The sequence below is a fragment of the Ictalurus furcatus genome, chromosome 18 (assembly GCF_023375685.1).
Source record: "Ictalurus furcatus strain D&B chromosome 18, Billie_1.0, whole genome shotgun sequence".
In the NCBI taxonomy this organism is placed as follows: domain Eukaryota; kingdom Metazoa; phylum Chordata; class Actinopteri; order Siluriformes; family Ictaluridae; genus Ictalurus; species Ictalurus furcatus.
Genome location: NC_071272.1, coordinates 19,058,262 through 19,079,752, shown reverse-complemented (window position 1 = coordinate 19,079,752; position 21,491 = coordinate 19,058,262). Strand labels below are relative to the sequence as shown.

The following is a 21,491-nucleotide window of genomic DNA, read 5'->3' as shown; positions in this document are numbered from 1 at the left end:
TAATTAAGCTGCAATGTTTCCCCTCATGCATTTTAGGGCTACTCCTTTTTAATGAGATATAGTAAAATGTTGCATTAGTGTTTGATAACTAATTAAGCAATCTAGCCGAATAGATGGTCATTAACACAGGTTATGAGAGGCATATGATACTTCATGCACCAGAGAAGAGTAAAAATATTCAAGGTTTGAGACCCAGTTCACATATGGTCTACTTTTAGTGCTATTTGGGTAGTACAGTAGACACACGTACTTCATTGATCCCAGAGGGAAAATTTGGGAAACCACCCAATTGTTATATATAGCCTACAATAGTGACAAACTTCATCTACAAGACTAGACCCTCTGAACCCCTTCAACAGAAATTATTTGCCTTAAGTATCTCGAGACATTAAACAGGTGAACATTTTTTTTTTTTTTGCAATAAGTGGCAAAATTTATTTAACAAGTAATGATTTAAGTATGTGTTCAGTTTGTTCTATATATATTAAAATTATAACTTCAACATTAATGTGACTATTTCCACATTTAGCAGCCACAGGGTGTTCATGAACCCCAGTTGGGAAACCCTGCACTAGACAGTCCAGGATGGTGAGGGACACACCCAAAATGTTGATTTAGTGTTGTGATGAGGGTTTACAGACTGTTAGATGTTACTGCATACAATAAGACGCATCCACTGCATTTATTTCTTTTTTTTAAATCCATTTTATTTCTCACATAAGCACAACACTAAAGCTGGGAACATCAACAGAGCCAAACCAAGACAGGGGTGGAGAATTCAGTCATAATGCAAGTTATATGATGCACAAAAACACAGTCAAACAGCAGGTAGTAAAGCCACTTTGGCATCGTACCAATTGTCACCCAACAGGATCGTCACTCGATTGGTAGATGCTTCAGAACTTACAACTTTATGCCCTACATAGCTCGTTTCCTAGTTCCACTCGGACATGACGCACCGAGCATCAGAAATTAGAAATCATAACACTTTCTCTGCAAACTTCCAATATTTTTAAGCTCATTTTAAACCTCAAAGCCAATCAAAACAGCGTTGAATAGTACCTAAACACAGTGTAAACTGAACCTTTTTGATGTACATTCAAAATAAAGCAAATAGATTTTTATAGCTGTGAGAATTACAACATACTAATGATTTCCTCTTATACAACAGGATTATAATATAGAACAAAAATAAAAAAGGCTCAAGATGGAGGAATGATAAATGAAGGAGAGAAAGGAATAATGTCAGCCTGCATTACATCAACGAATTGGTTCCATTACAATAACAAAAGCAGAGATGTGAACAAGGGAAGGACTGGGGAAATGAAATGAAAAGATTTGATGGGTACAAGGGTTGGGAAGGAGGAGTCTAATCTTCATCGGATGAGTCTCTATCGAAGTTGTAAGCCATAAAGAAGACGTCAGGTCGAGGAGGGACAGGGGAACGGCCCGGACTCACAATCTCAAAGCCCAGGAAACTAAACGTACGCACCAACTTAGCTATACAGAAGGGAAAGAAAAAAAACAAAAACAGCTTTAAAAGTGCACTTCATTTCATTTCAGTCACTAAAAACATTGCTCACAACCACATCCACTGCATAGATTGGAACCAATCACATCCAAGATTAGAGAATGGTCTATCCAGTACCTGTCTCTACACCAAGATAGCAATTTTAAACTAATGTTAGGATGGGTGGTGGTTGTCATGGCAACATGACATTTTGACATGTGACTTAATCTCACTGAATAAAATCAGTGAGAAATTATATGCATGCGCATTTATAAATCTTAGGATAAAGATGTAGAGATAATCCTAAGATAACTGTCCCCTGATACACCCACCCTCTTTCCATCAATAACACAAAAGGTGAGATTCCCCAAGATCAATTACACCACGACTTCATAAACTAACGATAGCAATGATAAGCTGGAACATACCACGATCGTCTCTGTTCTTGTAAAAGCAAACGTACACACTGGTGACCTTTAAATGTTCTTCAGCAAACTCCAGCAGAGATGCAAAGCTGGGGGAGGGAAAAGCAAAAATATTTAGTTAAAACACTTTAAAAAAAAAAAAAATGCAATTTATATTTCAACGTTAATTTCACTAATATTTCTTTAATGTCACTTTTAGCTGAACCCCCCCCCACGACCTCTAGGTGACCCCTGACCTCTCCTTGCTGCCCTCTGGAAGTGGCTCGCGAGGAATCTCGATGTAAAGGGCGTCACCGCGAACAACCGCCTCCCAACTAATCACACGAGAGACAGTGGGCCGGCTGAGGAAGTGCAGCGTCGCCGGGCGACCACCACCAGCAGGACGTTCGATCACACTTAACTTCCTGTCCTGGGGAGAGAAAAAGGTATTTCATTACTTTACTAGGCAGCTCATTAAAAGAGTTAGTTCACTAGAGTTAGAGAATTAAATAGCTGCAGTTCTAGTAAGAACATTACCTAGATGAAGAAATCATAACTAACCATCGGTAAATAGCAAAAAGAACTTAATGAAAACTCTTTAAAAAAATAAAATGAATAAATAATAGAATAAATATAAAAGCATTTTTAAGATACGATTGTGTGCATGAACACTAAAACTCCAAGGCCAGGCTGGGTGTGAAGTGTATGATGCACATTCTGACACATGGCGTGTTAGCTGTGATTGTGTAACGAGTGCCCATGTGGACCAGTTAAAATGATTCACTGGAGGCACCACATGCTGATCTGTTGTCGTTCGAGTCGGTCAGAGTCTGTTTCTCACCGTGTAGAGTGGCCGAGCTGAGGGAGAATGATCCCGTGTGCCATTCCCTCGCCCACCTGGGATCTTCAGGGGTGGGAGAGGGGCATCAGGAACACCACAGAGGCCCGGGACCAGGAGTACTACTACAGCTCAGAGACAGACTACAGAAAAACACAGACAGAGAGAGAGAATTAGAATTTGCTCACCGAACTTAGTCAACTAAGCAAGTGTCATAAACCTGGCTTTTAAACACAAGCTGGCTAGCATAGTGGTACCTGCTCTTTTTACTAAAAGGGCCAACTTTTTAATCTAATATTTATTACACTCACTCAGTTTCTGGCTTGGACACAAACAGGGCTAGGTACTTTAATACTAAATCTGAATCCCATATTAACAAGATGCGACAGATCATTTATGATTAAAATGAGAACACCAATGAGAACAGCTTTACGGAAACAGGAAGTGATGTCTTTAATCCAGAATAAACATGCCGAGATATCAAGCATTAGAAGAGGCCCTGACCTGAGGTGCAGCACTATAATTATGTTCATAAAAGTTAAACGGAGTCATGATGATTCCTCCATATTTAACAGCCCCAGACTCCAAGTGCATCTCAGTTTGTTTAATCACATTTTATTGGCTACCAGCTGCTATGGTGAGAAACTGGATTGATCAACCAGGACCATGCGTTCCCCCCCCGTTTTTTGGAAAGTACTAGTTACACTCTCACAGATGTTCACTGCACTCCGCCAAGTTTCTACACAGAACTGAACAGGTGAAAGACTTAATCATACTCTTGATTAAACTACAAACTGTTTAAGATAAACAATTCTTGGATCACATCTATGTCCGCTAACAAATTATAACAAGCTCAAGGCCAAGGACTGTGGGCTATAAAAGCATAAACCATCCGGTCACCACTCCCTAACATTACCTCACCTGCTAACAGTTTCAAACCTTCACCTGAGAGGATTCAGGAACAAATTTAGGTCTCTAATTCATACCAAAATGTTTTAACTTCAACATAAAATGTGAGGTGATGCACGTCACAGTATTACTATAATAGTATGATCATAAAGACATTAGCGGGTCAGCACCACCACACATCAACCTTCCTTCATTTTTGCTACAACAGCAACAGATTTTAGGTTGGAAACACTATGGAGGGTCTGGACATTTCATTAGGGAAATTTATAATTCATTACATGGCATTCTGGAGTCGTGAAAACGGGGCCATTAGCATGGTTCACATGTATGTTATGTACAAAAGTGCCCATTAATTCATTAATAAACTGTTCATATACAACATCAAGTGCCTGAAGACACAGTCACTCTAATCTGAACACGCATCACACGACTGGGGTTTTTATTTAATTTAGAGAGCCATCACACCAACATGCACGCTCCACACGAAATATGGTGATGAACCATAGGTGTGCATAGGGGAAGGGAAAAAAATTAATAACATTAAAAGAAACAAATTAACCGTCCGCAAAACACATTAAATTAAGTGATTATATAGTTATATAAATAATTTGTTATAAAACATTTGGTGTATCGAATCCAGTGTTTATTTCTCTCTTTTGGTTCATTGGTCCAAACAGCCAGAACACACGGCATTTCTGCAGCTTTGGCTCAGTTTCAGTTCAGTAGCTCATATCTACAAAAAAAAAACACACCCCTGTAACCCAACACACTGCTTGTTTATTTCACTTCCTGTAATCGAGTGTAGTCAGTGTGAAATTATTTTCTCACTGCAGTTAGAGAGAATAATCTTGTCGCTCAGGCCCGAGTGTGACTGCCGTGATCTCACCTTCCTGAAGAGAGAACATCACACCACAGATCTATGCAAACAGACTCACTGTATGCGAGAGCACCATTACTCATTCCTCAATACAATGTACACTCCATACTGAAAATACTTTTTTATACTATATTATATTACATATGAAGGTGCTCTGGTTCAGACTTCACAAAGGGACTAACATTTATTTTAACTTTTAGGGCAGACATTAGTTGTATTTTGCGATTAGATACACGTTTGCCAGATTGGCCTTACATTTTCATATATTTTAACTGTAAATATGATGTATTTAATCTAAAATAAAGATTTTAGACATTACAATTTATTTCAACATGATAATACAACACGGATTCTAATTATACTTTAACCAGGCAAAATATGCGGGGAGATACAGATTATGAAATCCGTGTTTATTTTTTTATTTAAGTTTTAAATATATTATATTCTGTGTTTAGGAGTATAAATAAATAGACAAATAATATCGGAAGGGGAATACAATGTCGCGAATAACAGCAGTCACATGACGTCACGTCACCATGAGGAACCTGTGACGCAACTGTCAAGAAACGAGGCCTAGATGGCTAAGCTAACCATGCTAGCTTCCCAGCAACAACCAGACAATAATAAATAAAATAAACGGACATTTGACGAAACTAACAATCTTGTTAATGTGTAAGAAGTTATATTACTGCATGTTTGAGTTAGTTAAATAGTTGATAAGGAGATGGAGAAAATCCAGCTAGTTAGCTAAACATCGAGTCTACAGTTTATCATACTGCGACGTTAATGCTAGCCTGCTAATCCGGCTAGCTACTTCGTCATTTTACTGTGATTAAAGCAGCTGTTAATATTTAGTGTCATATACCGGCCCTGTTAAATACAAGCTAAACCAAATTAAAAGCGTTATATTTAACCTTGTCACTACTCTATAACAACAAGGTTATGTAAACGGTGTTATCTTAGCTTCCCGACTAGCACTTTTGAGACTCGACAGCTGAAAACGTGAGAAAATTTTAGAAATATCTTAATAAAAGAAAACCCTCGCAGAAGATAGTGTCCACAAGTACAAAAATTTCCTTGAAAGAATATCAGCATTAGTAGTGCAGGCTAGTCACCCTTCCCCCACCGCCGCTTCCTCCTTTTTTTACTTACTTGCTAATCATGTCAGAAATATTATTACAATTTAAAGCATCCATTTTGGTTTGACACTGAGGCTTTCCTTCTTTTTCACGGGCGAAACAATGACTGTTGAGTATCCGCTGGAGGTTGGATTTGACCATCCGGCCTCGGAGGGGTTCACGGCGGCCTGACTGTCTCTCAGCTCTGGGACTGAAGAAAACTGTGGCTGCTTCGGCGTCGCTCTTTAAAAAACAAGGGGCGCGTTCCAAAACGACCTACTATTTAATACGCATGCGCGAAGTCAACCATAGAACGCGGTTGTTTCTATGCCCTTCGGAGCACGCGGATGTAGGGAGCGTGGAGGCGTTTGGAACACGTCCTGTTTCTTACTAAAAGACGCAGGGGCAATGGAAAATTACTGAGAGCTGCAGATAAAAACAGAGGAAGCAGAGCTGACGGAATTGTTCATACATCATCAGTTGCAGGGAGGAAAAAAAGTGTTAAATATTTTTAGTCCCGGCTGTTGTGAAATGCACACCCCGAACACAGAGGCACTAGTCCAGAGTTCTTGTACAGGTCTTGAATTGAAATAAGCACGTAAAAGTACAACAGTTCAGAAAACAACTTAGTGTGGTTAAAACACTGTTGCTTTCTTTTCTGCTCAACAACTCTTTTCTACTACACATCACATTGTTTTTTTTTTCTTTTCATAATACAGTTAATAATAAAATGAACTTTAAACAAAAATTGACAGAAAAATGCTTCCTCTTTGAATTATTTTATTTTGATCTTTTGTTTTATTGTGTACTTTTAAAATCCATTTTTGCATTTATACTTTCACTTTATGTTTTATTTTATCCTTTGCATCCTATTACAATATTCTTGTCATTTAATTGTTTACTATTTGATTGTGTAACGCTTTGAGTTACCATGTGTCTGAAAACTGCTCTATAAAAAATAAAATAAAATTTAAAAAATCAGCATTTTTTTACGACATTTCTTTTTCTTCTTTTAAAAATAAAAATAAAATAAAATATTGCACTAAACTATACCACTGCCTTCAATGCTGTGGGATCTCAAGGGTTATATATTTTGTATGTTTAGTTTTTCCTTTTCATATGAGAAAATAAATACAGTCCCCTCCTGAACTATTGGAACGACAAGGCCACTTAATTTGTTTGTGCTGTACATTTGGGTTTGAGATCAAAAGATGGATATGAGATGAGAATTCAGCTTTTATTTCCTAGTATTTTCCCAGTCTCCTGGCTCAGGTCTTATTTGACCGATCGTTATCAGTTCGTAGATGTAAATGGCGACTTCTCCACGCATACCGAGGTTAAATTTGGTGTTCCACAAGGTTCTGTTTTAGGCCCACTGCTTTTTACTTTATATATGCTACCTCTAGGTCAAATTATTCATAAACATGGAATTATCTTCCACTGTTATGCTGATGATACACAGTTGTATATTTCAGCAAAGCCAGACGACAGACAGCAGCTTAACAAAGTTGAGGAATGTGTAAAAGACATTAGACGGTGGATGCTTATTAACTTCCTTTTACTTAATTCTGATAAGACAGAAGTACTTGTACTAGGACCGCGTGTAGCTAGAAGTAAGCTTTCTGATTACATAGTAATTCTGGATGGACTTTCCGTTTCGTCATGTGCAGCAGTAAAAGACCTTGGAGTGATTATTGACTCCAGTCTATCATTTAGACTAGATTATTGTAATGCCTTACTGTCTGGATGTTCCAGTAGGAGCATAAACAAACTCCAGTTAGTCCAGAATGCAGCTGCTAGAGTCCTAACTAGAACCAGAAGATACGACCACATCACCCCGATCTTATCAACACTTCATTGGCTCCCAGTGAAATCACGCATTAATTATAAAATACTATTATTGACTTAAAAAGCACTAAACGGTCTCGCGCCACAGTATCTAAACAAACTTTTGGTTTTCTATGATCCGCCACGCCTACTTAGATCAAAAGGTGCAGGCTATTTGACAGTACCTCGAATAGCGAGGGCTACAGCAGGGGGAAGAGCTTTCTCTTATAGAGCCCCACAGTTATGGAATAGCCTTCCAATTAGTGTTCGGGACTCAGACACAGTCTCAGTGTTTAAGTCTAGGCTTAAAACATATTTGTTTACTCAAGCCTACGATGAGTAGACTTTCTGTTATGCAAAACACAGTCCTAACAATCTCTCCCTCTCTCCTTCTGCTGAGCCACACACGATTTTATGGAGATACTAGAGATTCTAATCCTTTCTGCTCTCCAGACCTGCCTGATCCGTTCGGATGCCCTACCTCTGGATGGAGCTCTCATCTACTCCAATTCCAGATGGACACACTCACTGTGGTTGATGGGACTACGGTTGCTTGTAAGGCCCCGGGACTGCAATTACAACATACAGTTTTGCACTCAGGTCTCCTTTGAACAGTGGACTAGTTCAACAAACAGATTTCATATTAAACCATAATGAACTTTCCTTTACTTTTACACGATCCATTGTTACCCAGATGAGGACGGGTTCCCTTCTGAGTCTGGTTCCTCTCAAGGTTTCTTCCTCTTAACATCTTAGGGAGTTTTTCCTCACCACCGTTGCCACTGGCTCACTCAATTGGGATAAATTCACACACTTAAAATCTGTGTCCTGTGTTTATATGTTTCTGTAAAGCTGCTTTGAGACAATGTCCATTGTAAAAAGCGCTATACAAATAAAATTGAATTGAATTGTATTTACATGTACATGTGTTAAACAACATAAAACATAGAACCTTTTGTTTAAGACCACCTGATTTTTAGTCAAGCAAAAGTATAGGAACAGATAAGTCTTTAAGTAAATTAAAGTAAAAATTTTTGCATATCCCTTGCTTGCAATAACTGCATCAAGCCTGTGACTCATTGACATTACCAAATTGTCAGTTTCTTTTTTTGTGATGCTTTTCCAGGCCCCTACCACAGCCCCTTTGTTTTGTTTTTGTTTTTTTGGGGGTTTCTCCCTTCACTCTCCTCTTCAGGAGGTGAAATGCTGCTCAATTGGGTTAAAGTCTGGTTATTGCCTTGGCCAGTCTAAAACCTTCCACTTTTCCACCCTGATTAAGTCCTTTGTCATGTTGGCATTGTGTTTTGGATCATTGTCTTGCTGCATGAAGTTCCTCCTGATTAATTTGGATGCATTTCTCTGTAAATTGGCATACAGAACATTCCTGTAAACTTTCTCCACACTTTGGCTTTTCCATCACTTCGGTCGAGGTTCATCTCAGTTCCAGAACTTTTGTGGTTCATCTCTGTATTTATTTGCAAATTCCAGTTTGGCCTTCAGGTTCTTACTGCTGATGAGTGGTTTTCATCTTGTGATATGGCCTCTATATTTCTGCTCTTGAAGTCTTCTTTGATTGATGGATTGTGATACCTTCACCCCTGTCCTGTGGAGGTTGTTGGTGATGTCACTGACTGTTGTTTTCGGGGTTTTCTTCACAGCTCTCACAAAGTTTCTGTCATGTCATTTTTCTTGGCTGACACATTCTGTATCTGTTGCTCAGTACACCAGTGGTTTCTTTCTTTTTTAGGACATTCCAAATTGTTGTATTGGTTATGCCCAATGTTTTTGCAATGCCTCTTTTCTCAGCTTAAAATGGCTTGCTTTTCTCCCATAAACAGCTCTCTGATCTTCATGTTGGTTTATTATTTTTAACAACAAATGCAGTCTTCACAGGTGAAACTAAAGGCTAAAACCAAGAGTAGACTTTCAGAGACATTTAACAACCAGTCTAACAGGACACACCTTGGTGACAAGAAACCCCTGTCAGTCACACGTTCCAAATTTTTTTTGGATTTTTTGGGATAAAGTGGTAAAGTTACATAGACTGCATTTTAACCAAAATTCAAACTATACCCGCACACACACACACACACACACACACACACAGACTGTTCTTTTTGTTCACTTTTTTTGTCTGAGTTTATCTTTTTTTTCCTCACAACTTGACTAGTGAAAGTGCACAGCTAAAAATGGCCTGAGCGTCATTTACCACCGACTTTACTGAGAACTTTCATTTTATAGCGATGTTATCTGTGGTCATATAGTAAATCAGTGACAGCAGTTATGTGAACAGATCAGCAGGGAAGATAAAATATCAGATGTAAAATTATCAAGTCACACCACAAGTTATCTTGTGATGTGATGAAGTGGAGTTACTGTTACCACACCAAAGTTGATTATCCCCCAATGATTTATTTCTTTTATAGCACACCAATTAACCAATTTCTTATTTATTTATTAAATAATGATGCGTCATCTTTTTTTATCCATTTATAGTTACATTTGCAGTAATGTTATGGAACATCCACAAAACAAGTTAGTTCCTGTTATTACTTACATTATAATAGCAGTTATAAGCAGTCATTAGCTCACCAGCCTTTCTTGTTTCTCTCTCATAAAGTTTAGAAGACAAAAAAATACAGCATGAAGGTTACCAAGGAACTACAAACTATACTAAACTAAACTCCTCTGTCCTGAAGACTTTAAAGTTACAGCTTTACCTCTGACTGTTACAAAGCACTGACACTGGAGACTCCTTCCATAGATGTTAAATAAATGTCTCTTTACAGAAAATATTATGTAGAATGTCCGTCATATATGTCTGTGGTGAATGAGTTGTTACTATAGAAATGATAATGTTTTAAAACGAGGACATTAATGTAAACCTGTGATCTGCAGCTGTGCTACTGGGAGAGCCGATGGTATAGAAAATTAATCAACACTTTCTGACCAATCAGAATCCAGAATTTAACAGTCCTATGGTATAAATTATAGTTATATGGTATATGCAGTTTATACAGTTCTTATGGAATATGGTATAAGTTACAGTTATAGAGTCACTTTGTTACTGTACCTAAGTCAGGATTTTAAGTAACTTTACTTGAGTTTTTCTTTCACTTTTGACCTTCGTTACATTTTCAAACATCACTGCATTTCTCTTATTATAATATGTTTGTAAAGTCATATGGGAAATTTTTTGCATCAGACATCATCAATGAACAAATCTAAATTTTAACAGATGTGACAGCAAATGAGACCTAATACCATGATCATAATCTATCTGCTGCTATGTACACTTTGTATGTGTATGTTTGTTCAGTTAGTTTGTATGATCAGAGTTATTATCATACTAGCTATAATTGAATGATTAGAAATAAAGCTGTTGTTGATTAGCCTTAGCTAATTTTTTTCCACACATTCCTTGGCTCATTTACCATGAGGAACTGAAATCAGTGAATGATTTAAAGCAGACGTATTTTTATTTTGTGAATAATTTACTAATATGTAATCGTACTGTTACTTTCATGCTTAAAGTAAATTTAATTGTTTATACTTTACCAGAGTAAAGAATGTGGCTACTTTTACATTGCTGTAGGAAGTGGTAGCTCAGTGATTAAGGTGTTGGTTTACTGCTCAGAAGGTTGTGGGATTGTTGGGCTCTTGAGCAAGGCCATGAACCTCAACTGCTCAGATGTATGACTGAGATTAGTGTCTGAATTTTTTATGAATAAGGCGTCTGCCATTATCCAGATAAAAAAAAAAATACTGTAATACTGTAATACTGTAAAATAATGTAATCTCTGGTTATTAGTGAAAATAAGCATGCATAATTTTTTTTCTGCTAAAGTGCAGAAGTTGTGACATGAATGAACAATTTATCCTTGCTGGAAAAAACACATTTTCAATTCAATTCAATTTTATTTATATAGCGCTTTTTACAATGGGCATTGTCTTGAAGCAGCTTTACAGAAACATATAAACACAGGACACAGATTTTAAGTGTGTGAGTTTATCCCAATTGAATGAGCCAGTGGCAACGGTGGTGAGGAAAAACTCCCTAAGATGTTAAGAGGAGGAAACCTTGAGAGGAACCAGACTCAGAAGGGAACCCATCCTCATCTGGGTAACAATGGATTGTGTAAAAGTAAAAGAAAGTTCATTATGGTTTAATATAAAGTCTGTTTGTTGAACTAGTCCACTGTTCAAAGGAGACCTTAGAAGCAACCGTAGTCTCATCAACCACAGTGAGTGTGTCCATCTGGAATTGGAGTAGATGAGCGCTCCATCCAGAGGTAGGGCATCCGAACGGATCAGGCAGGTCTGGAGAGCAGAAAGGATTAGAATCTCTAGTATCTCCATAAAATCGTGTGTGGCTCAGCAGAAGGAGAGAGGGAGAGATTGTTAGGACTGTGCTTTGCATAACAGAAAGTCTACTCATGGTAGGCTTGAGTAAACAAATATGTTTTAAGCCTAGACTTAAACACTGAGACTGTGTCTGAGTCCCAAACACTAATTGGAAGACTATTCCATAACAGTGGGGCTTTATAAGAGAAAGCTCTTCCCCCTGCTGTAGCCCTCGCTATTCGAGGTACTGTCAAATACCTGCACCTTTTGATCTAAGTAGGCATGGCGGATCATAGAAAACCAAAAGTTTGTTTAGATACTGTGGCGTGAGACCGTTTAGTGCTTTTTAAGTCAATAATAGTATTTTATAATTAATGCGTGATTTCACTGGGAGCCAATGCAGTGTTGATAAGATCGGGTTGATGTGGTCGTATCTTCTGGTTCTAGTTAGGACTCTAGCAGCTGCATTCTGGACTAACTGGAGTTTGTTTATGCTCCTACTGGAACATCCAGACAGTAAGGCATTACAATAATCTAGTCTAAATGATAGACTGGAGTCAATAATCACTCCAAGGTCTTTTACTGCTACACATGACGAAACGGAAAGTCCATCCAGAATTACTATGTAATCAGAAAGCTTACTTCTAGCTACACGCGGTCCTAGTACAAGTACTTCTGTCTTATCAGAATTAAGTAAAAGGAAGTTAATAAGCATCCTCCATCTAATGTCTTTTACACATTCCTCAACTTTGTTAAGCTGCTGTCTGTCGTCTGGCTTTGCTGAAATATACAACTATGTATCATCAGCATAACAGTGGAAGATAATTCCATGTTTACCAATAATTTGACCTAGAGGTAGCATATATAAAGTAAAAAGCAGTGGGCCTAAAACAGAACCTTGTGGAACACCAAATTTAACCTCGGTAAACAACAAAACAAACAATAGAAAACATGACAGAAATTCTAATGGTTTACACTACAAATGCCATTACAAACCATCAGCTAACCATTACCATTATAGGTCCTTGGTATCCACTAGATATAACACCACCAATAGAAAGCAACAAATTACCAGTAGAGACCCACAGGGACCATTACGGTTTCCATTATAACCAACACAATTCCCTTTATAACTATTAAAACCATTACAAATTCTATGAGGGGTTCTATTGATTTTTTATTTATATTTTGAAGCAAATATAAATATGTTACACTGACTCACAATCATAATCAGCTTAGATAATAACACATTAAAAATGTTACAAACCACAATAACCTTAGTTAGATGTTTGACTGTTCCCTTTATTCCTGTTATTAATCACACTAATTACTGATTCAGTCATGGGTATGTTAAAGTCTGGTGAACTTTTTGAACAAACATACACATTATTCTCATTTTAAAATTAAGAGCTTTGGTCATGCACAAATACCACAACCTGCTTGTGAACGCAGTGCCACCTGCATCCGCAATTTCCCATCAGCCTCCACACAAGTCCACCGCAGTCACGTGGCAATGCTTATATGCGCCCCCTTCTGGAAGAGCTGTAAAGTAAAAAAAAAACAAAAACCAAAAACCCTACTGTAAAATGGTCAGCAGATGTCAGTGACACCTAAATAAACTGCCAGCCTCTCAAAGGAGTCTGATCTGTATATAGAAATAAATATTTAATAGTCACTTACACTACAGCACTGCTGAATTCTGATTGGTCAGAAGGTGTTGATTAATTTTCTATAACAGGAGCTCTGACAGTAGTGCCAGCTGCAAATCACAGGTTTATATCAATGCAGTCGTTCTAATATGATATAGTTTCTATAGTAACAACCTACACAGGGGCGTGTATGGCAAACGCAGTACATAATCCAAGGCTAATAACAAAACTAATGAAAAAACATGTTATTTATGAAAAAAAGTGTATAATAGTCGATGTGAAGTTTTCTGCATGGAGACATTTCTTGCACATTTATGGAAGGAGTCTTCAGTGTCAGTGCTTTGTAACAGTCAGAGGTAAAGCTGTAACCCTGACATAAGAAAGTCTACAGGACAGAGGAGTTTACGCTTTGTTTCTCTGTGACATGGCAAGCTGCATTTAAAAAAACAACAAAAAAACAAAAACTTATTCACTTAAAGTGAGCCAAATGTGTGTGATCTCTTTCTGATTGTAGAAGCACGCACTTTGACACCAACAGTTGCACGACTTACTAGCAGATCCTTTAATGACATTTTGGGGTTCTTAAAGACTTCTTTTTGCATCAGACGTCTGATCTTGGGCTGAATTTGCTGAGACGGCCAGTCCTGAACAAATTGGCAGTCGTTTGAAATCATCTTCACTTGTAGATTATTTTCCTTACAGTGGAATGATGCACTGATGTGAGGTAATTTGGAGATCTATTTAAATCTTTTGCCAGACTCATAGGCATCCACAATCTTTTTTCTGAAGGCCTTACAGAACTCTTTAGATCTTGGCATGATGATACCACACACCTCAATAACAAAGGGAACACCAGACACTAGATATGAGAGGGGTATAAATAACACAGATTCCACCTGCACTCCCTAAGCAGGTTCTAATCACTGGCTCCCAATCTTGAACACCTGATTCTTATTTTATGGATTTGAAGGTGTGATAAATGTAGGGGTGTACTTACTTTTTCCAAGGTGATCTTTTTGTTAATTTAAATTGTGAAAATTACTACAAAATGTAGATTTTATGTCATTTGCTAGAGTGTATCAATTGAGAAAGGCACTATATAAAATAATAATAATTATTATAGTGCAGCTCTAAAATCTTCCTCTAATCCCAGTTCTCAATGACCCTAAATGTAGCCTAGCTCTTGTATACTCCAAGGATGAAGCTCAAAATAAAAGTACTATATACTGTAAGCAAACACATTTGCGCATTGAGACGTACAGGATAAACACACCATGGAATTTGGTCCTGAATGTCTCTCGTTAGAGTTAACTATGCAGTTTTCATTTCCAAGAACTTCGCATCTTTCAGCTGTTTGCAGGTTTTGGAGGTTGCTCTCGATAAACTGTATCTGTAAATATAAACATTACCGGAGACTGAAACACACTAAAAGTGTACTGTGAAATATGAAATGTAATATAAAAGAATCCAGAGTTCTGAAAAGATATTTACAGTTTATTGATGAATTTCCAGCAGGTTAATTACAGGCAATAATATTCAGAGCGTCGTTTTCAACTCACAGCATCACTACAGTGATTTTCGCATCGAATATCAGCTGTAAAAAAAAAACAAACAAACACCATACACGCTGGCTAATCATAGACAAACAAACAGGCATTTCAGAGATCAGACTAATCCTCATTAAAACCTGCTTCACACAGTTTCCATACACATGTATAAATGAGTAAAATTTCAGTTTCACTCTTTCTGGAGATAATCAAGTTTGATACATTTTTAATTCTTTTTTTATTTATTATTTTTTTTAACAGTCTGAACACACCATAACACAGTGTATAAAGACTGCCTTTAGACTACAGACATCTATTATTATTGTTGTTGTAAACCCTGCAATGTTATTTAAATATGATCAGATATGGCATGAACATCATGTTCGAGGAATCAAAGTGTTTCACTGTGTGACTCGGTACAGCAAATCTCAACTCTGATTGGTGCTCAGTGTTTTCTAGCAACCAATCAGTGCACTTTGTCTATTAATATATGCATTTTTAAGGGTCATCAGCAAATAGAGTTCAGGATCTCAGTGTTAAATGTTAATAACAAAAAAAATGGTGTAACTGCATGGTATGTCTATATTACAGCCATAGGCAGGTGAAGGAGTGTGCACTACTGTATCCAACAGCAGAGGCTTAACTTGGCAACTAAATAATGATTCTTACAGTAACACTAGACAATATAGGGTAATGTCAGTGCTGAAATGTATAGAAATGCACATGAAATGTCTCAGCACAACAGTAATACAGAGACTTAATATCAGCACACAGCTGTAAGTCCCTCTCTGTCTTTACTGAGGCATTTCTGTTGACCGAGCGCATGTGGAAAATCACACACACGCTCAGGAGGACAGCGGTCTCTCTGTGGCAGTGAGAACGATTTTAAGATGTGTTTAAAACCCAGCAGGAGTGCTGAAACCTATGAAACAAAGTGCACCATCACGAATAAATGTGCTCAAAGCAGACACGTGTATGTCAAGACTATAAGACCTGTTTAAAAACAGCAGGAATGGAGAAAGGGATGCAGACAATACTTGAATGTAGCACTCACTCGCGCACTCACTCGCGCACTCACTCGCGCACTCACTCGCGCACTCACTCGCGCACTCACTCGCGCACTCACTCGCGCACTCACTCACTGTGAGGGTTTGATGATGTGCATCATCTGGGCAGTGTGCAACAGGGACGGTGTGTGTGTGCTGGAGAAATACTGACAGCAGAGCCAGTCCTCAAGCTCCGTGCTCTTCTCGGGTTCCAGCGAGCGCTCGGCAAACTTCATCATGAGCAGTGCACGCTTCACATCCAGCCAGTTCAACAGCGTGTCGTGGTCCTTGTCCTTCCTGTTGTCAGTAGAGACGCGGTCGAGGAGCTCCCGGCGCGGCCCCCACAGCAGGCTCTGCAGGCCACGCTTAGCCTCTACAATATGGATCCTCTCGTCCGGGTCGGGACGCAACAGGAGACGGGCGAGGCGCTCCAGTCCGGATGAGTAGATGGAAATGGATGGGATGGAGGGGAGCTCCTCGATGCGGTAATGACGGTTTCGGAGTGATGGGACGGATTCGAAAGGGTTGGGCAGGTGCAGCATCTCGTAGATCAGTATACCCGTCTGGAACTCGTCGACCTTGCGGTACTGAGAGGCAGAGACGATCTCGGGCGCCATGCGGGTCAGCTCAGACCGCTGCTTCTCGTCCGTCTCACAGCGCCGCTTCGCTTTGGAGAAGTTGCTAATTAGGAGTCGAGGTAAAGGCTCGTGAGGGGTGGGGTCAGAGTTCGGAGGTCGTCTCTGGGGCACAAGGAGCATGTTTTCGAGGCAGAGGTCACGGTGAGTGACGCCATGAGATTTAAGGTGCTCGAGAGCATTACAGAGCTGCAACAGAAGGAAACACACGCGCCGCTCATACACCTCGGGATGAGAACGATGGAACGACTGATACTCGCTCACAAAGTCTGCAACACTCTGACTCGGCACGTCACGTGTGATCACCACCACACGCTCCTGTTGATCCGAAGGGGTGGGGCCTGGTGGGGAAGAAGGTGGGACTAGAGTCTCTTCCTGGCCAGGGAGCATGCTCAGAGGGACGCACGCGATGAAGTGACCACAGTCCTGCTGCAGGTTAAAGTGGGGTGGGATCGACTGCTGCACAGACAGACCAAACAGGTGAGACCGCCTCACTTCCTGGGTATGGCCTTTACAGATCTGCATACAAGACAGGAGACAGACAGACAAATGATTACAGACATCAAAGACTCAACAGAAGATCAGAAGTCATTTCTTCTTTAATTCTTCCCTTTATCATTGCTACTGTCTCATTCTGTCTTTTTGTCAGCCCACTTTTCCTCTCTGCTCCTCCCATCCATCCATCCATCCATCCCTCCATCCATCCCTCCATCTTTCTCACCTTCACTGCCTATTACTATTTTCAACACATTTTTCTCAACACTGTAGCTCATACACATTACACAGAAACTTGGGGTGTAATGATACACTCCTGTCATAATTTGGTTCAATTTTCAGAATATTTTGAACAAAATTATGAATGAAAAATTATGACCGAAAAGACTCCTTTTTTTTTTAAATTTCAGAATGTGTATTTTTGTCTCTATAAAAGTAAATAAATCAAACAGATGTTTAATATTGTAAACAAAATGTACTACAGGTTCACCATAACTTTTTATATATATATATATATATATATATATATATATATATAAAATTTTCAATTCTGACAAAATTTCTACAAAATCTCTCTCTGACTTTTGGAAAATGATCGACTGAAACATAACGAGCTCTTTAACAGCGTTTGAAGTGTCATTTTAACAAATAATAAAAAAACAGAGCTCCAAATTAGCTTCCGAGGCCTCTTTCTTGGGCAGTGTAGATTGTAGGGGCGCAGGGCTGGTGTCGTTTGAAAGCTACTGAAGTGCTCTTTTATAACATAGACCATGGTGGTATAACATTATAACCTATAATGTGTGCGTTGGTTGTTACAAGCCAGAGCTATCATTTTAACTCCATGGGTTGCGTAGTTTGGGACTTCTGGTGTTCAAACCGTGCAATTACATTGGTTGCATAATTAATAGAATGCACATCATTTTTATGATGATATTTTTAGATCATCATATTTTTTGCATCACAATGCGTCGTGTCATGAATCATCGTCACACCCCTAATAGAAATGTCTCGGAACACACTATCTGACCTTGACAGCGTAGGGTGTATGTGTGTCAGAGGAGCAGGAGGCGGGGTAGTATGCGGCGTCCCTGGTCACACACACGGCGCGGCTGCAGCTCAGTTTGAACAGACTCCACTCGTGCTCGTTGAAGAAGCGGTGTGTGTGTTTCTGAGTGTGTGTGAAACGCTCCTCACACTTCAGCGACAAACGGCGCACACATTCGCCGTACAGTCCACCCAACCGTGCGTACACACACTCCCGACTTGCCCCGCTGCTCAGGAGTGTCTGCAGAGACGTCGAGGATGAATATGAGAGCTGAGGAGACGAACAGGAAGTGACAGCGTGTCCTTTGACCTTCGTCTCGGTGTCAGAGGAGGTGGTGCGGCTCAGGAGCTTTTTCTCCGGTAATGGCGGGGGACAAAGACTCGGACTCGGGAACAGGGAGGGACAGGAGCGCTGAGTCGACTCCTGAACAGCTGCAGAGAGAGAGAGAGCGAGAGTGAGAGAGAGCACGAGAGAGAGAGAGAGAGAGAGAAATCTTTATTGATTTTAATGATAAAAGTTTACACCTAGTTCAGAATGTTAAAAGGTCAGCTGTTTATTATACTGGTCATGTGACTTCCGGACTGAAAATTTTTCAGTCTGTCTGTCATGCCAAAAACAGAGACATGATGGCTACATTATATGAGAACTGGAGAGACAGACAGACTGCCTCCTGTGTTACTGTTTAACAAGGTAACGCCTTTAACACAGCAAGAGATCTTATCAGGGTGTGTGTGTGTGTGTGTGTGTGTGTGTGTGTGTGTGTGTATGTGTGTGTGGTCTGTGTACACATAGTGAGACAGCACTGATGATTACCAGAGACAGAATTACACACACCTGAGAGAGAAGGAGAGAGAAAGAAAGAGAGAGAGAGAGAGAGAGAGAGAGAGAGAGAGAGAGAGAGAGAGACACACACACATGCACACACACACACACACACACACACACACACACACACACACACACACACAATAACTGGAAGGAAAAACAAATAGGGAATGAGACAAGGACAGGGAATGAGAATTACAGAGAAATAGAAAAAAGTTTGAGTGAAAGAGACAGAGGACAGAGTATATATGTGTGTGTGTGTGTGTGTGTGTGTGTAATGAGTAGTTTCGTGGGGATAAATGCCTGTGGTAAATGACAGAAACCGTTATTTCCTCTTATTATACTCTCATTATCTCTCCCCTTTCACCACCCCTCTCTAGTCTGCCAGAGTGTTAGAGAGCTAGTCCACTAGTCGACCCAGGGCACTCGGTTGTGAAGATGCAGTGCACTCACCAGAATCAGACAGAGCCGGCAGGCTATCTGAAGAAGCTGTGTTCATTTCCTTCAATGAGTGAGGGAGTGACTCCACTGATCCTCGCTGATCCAATTCCATACTGCTCACACTGAGCTTAACACAGGAGCTGTATACATACACACACACACACACACACGTTAAATACACAGCTTACCACATTAACACACACAGAACTTATGAAAAATGACTAAGCACTACACACATGCGGACATGAGCGTGGCTAATATGTATATTTTAAATATATTTTGAAATATATCGTTTCATTACAAGAACAATTCACTGCCTTTTTAATGTTCCGTTTTAACCTCGTCCTCACAGTACTGCTGTGTGTTGGTGTTTGGTGGAACATGATGATTCACTGATGCCAAACACCATCAAAAACAAACTGTAAGCTTTTAAACACTTATTACTTGATTTTTTTTTTTTTAGAATGAAATGACGTTAAGCTAGATAAAAAAAAAAACAACAGTCTATAACACTTACTTGAAACATAATAAGAGGTCTCTCTTTTGTCTTTCTCTCCTTTCTCAGTCTTTGTCTCCCCCCCCCGTCTTTGTAGGTCTTTCTCTCTTTCTGTCCCTCTCTCTCCACATAACTAACAATTATTTTCGTAATCGGATGGGGGGGGGGGGGGGCAGGCAAACTCGTTTATTTAAAATAAAATCCACAAACTGAGTGTTACAAATATAAACTTCAGACTAAAACTTTACACAACTGTTTGTCCAAGTATATAAGACTGAAAAGAACCCAATACACACAGACGCACACCAGAATATATATTATTCATTTAGGACCGTAGATTAATTCAGTGCTTTTTGTGCATCCATAAAAAATAATGCATAAATACTTTTATATATATATATAAGTTTATATTTTATATAAGTTTATATTATATGATAGTATTTATGCATTACTTTTTATAAAAGGTAACGTTGACAAACAGTAAGCTGAAGAAAGTCATTTTCGGTGACTCTGGGTATTAGGCTAAAGCTAGCTGTGTCACATTACGTGCGTATGACGTCATGCGCCGTCGACTAGGAAGCGGTTTATACTTCCGGCTAGTAAAAAAAAAAAAATTGCTTGTGTTCCTTTTGAGATGTTATTACCTTTCTAAAATGTATACACTAGACGGTAGAGTACACAGTGCATAGTGTAAGTGTATAATACGTCATTTGGGACACAACTTAAGTATTTACTCTCCGAAGAGTGTTTTCAGAACAGAAGTAACGTAGTGACTAAATGCACCCCGTGCTGCGCGCAGACCAACTAATCCATAATGAGATTCGTTGACAACGATTTTCACAATCGATTATTATCGATTTCATCGATTAGTTGTTGTGCATTATTATGCATTATTTTCTAAGTACTTATGCATTATTCTCTTATGGATGCACAAAAAGCACAGAATTAAACTACAGTCCTAAATTAAAAATATTGCCCCAATCCGATTAATCGAAAAAAATAATCTCTGAAGTAATCAATTATGAAAATAATCGTGAGTCGCAGCCCTACAGTACTGTCACAAAGCTAGGGCAATTAGATACTGTCTTGAGATTTGGATGAGCGGGGTAACAAGAACACTTACACCTCCCCCCCCCCCCCCCCAAAAAAATCTCGTCCCATTTCTTTAACGCAGAAGGAGGGTTTAAAGGGCTAGTCTGAACATGCTGTAGAGCTCACAGCCAATCAGAAAACGTTGTACAGCTCACAGCCAATCAGAACACACTGTAGTGCTCACAGAATAAATCTGAGTCAGGAACACTAGCAGGTGTTAAGGCAGTGTGAGAGGATGAATGATTGGTGGTAAGAGGACACCACCAACTCAGTCTCATCATCATCTGCTGTTTGTTGTGAAAACACAAGGAGTTTTAACTGTCAGACAAATGATGAACACAAAACAGAGAAAGCAGCCAGGTGTGTAGTGAAGCGTGTCACTGCGTGTGCTGC

The 21,491-nt window shown here is 39.3% G+C and overlaps 2 protein-coding genes across 5 annotated transcripts in view; both read right to left on the bottom strand.

Moving 5' to 3' along the window:
- Positions 1-681: 681 nt before the first annotated feature.
- On the bottom strand, positions 682-5,891 carry oaz1b (ornithine decarboxylase antizyme 1b). The gene is given in 6 exon segments (XM_053649567.1): positions 682-1,500; positions 1,939-2,024; positions 2,172-2,344; positions 2,756-2,842; positions 2,844-2,895; positions 5,691-5,891. Coding segments are annotated over 6 exon segments (657 nt in total). The 5' UTR covers positions 5,819-5,891; the 3' UTR covers positions 682-1,369.
- Positions 5,892-11,432: 5,541 nt separating this feature from the next.
- The window catches only part of LOC128622469 (inactive tyrosine-protein kinase PRAG1), a 28,906-nt gene continuing 18,847 nt past the window's right edge, over positions 11,433-21,491 (bottom strand). Inside the window, exons 5-8 of one of the 4 annotated variants that reach the window (XR_008388409.1) lie at positions 19,523-19,650; positions 18,227-18,675; positions 13,261-17,223; positions 11,438-11,803 (exon numbers count right to left, since the gene is read on the bottom strand). Coding sequence is in view for 2 of the 4 variants with exons in the window: in XM_053649005.1 (XP_053504980.1) it covers positions 16,162-17,223; positions 18,227-18,675; positions 19,523-19,650 (1,639 nt within the window). In the remaining 2 variants the exon portion in view is untranslated. Of the gene's footprint in view, positions 17,224-18,226; positions 18,676-19,522; positions 19,651-21,491 lie in introns of all 4 variants that reach the window. The other 3 variants (XR_008388408.1, XM_053649005.1, XM_053649004.1) reach the window with 3 other exon arrangements.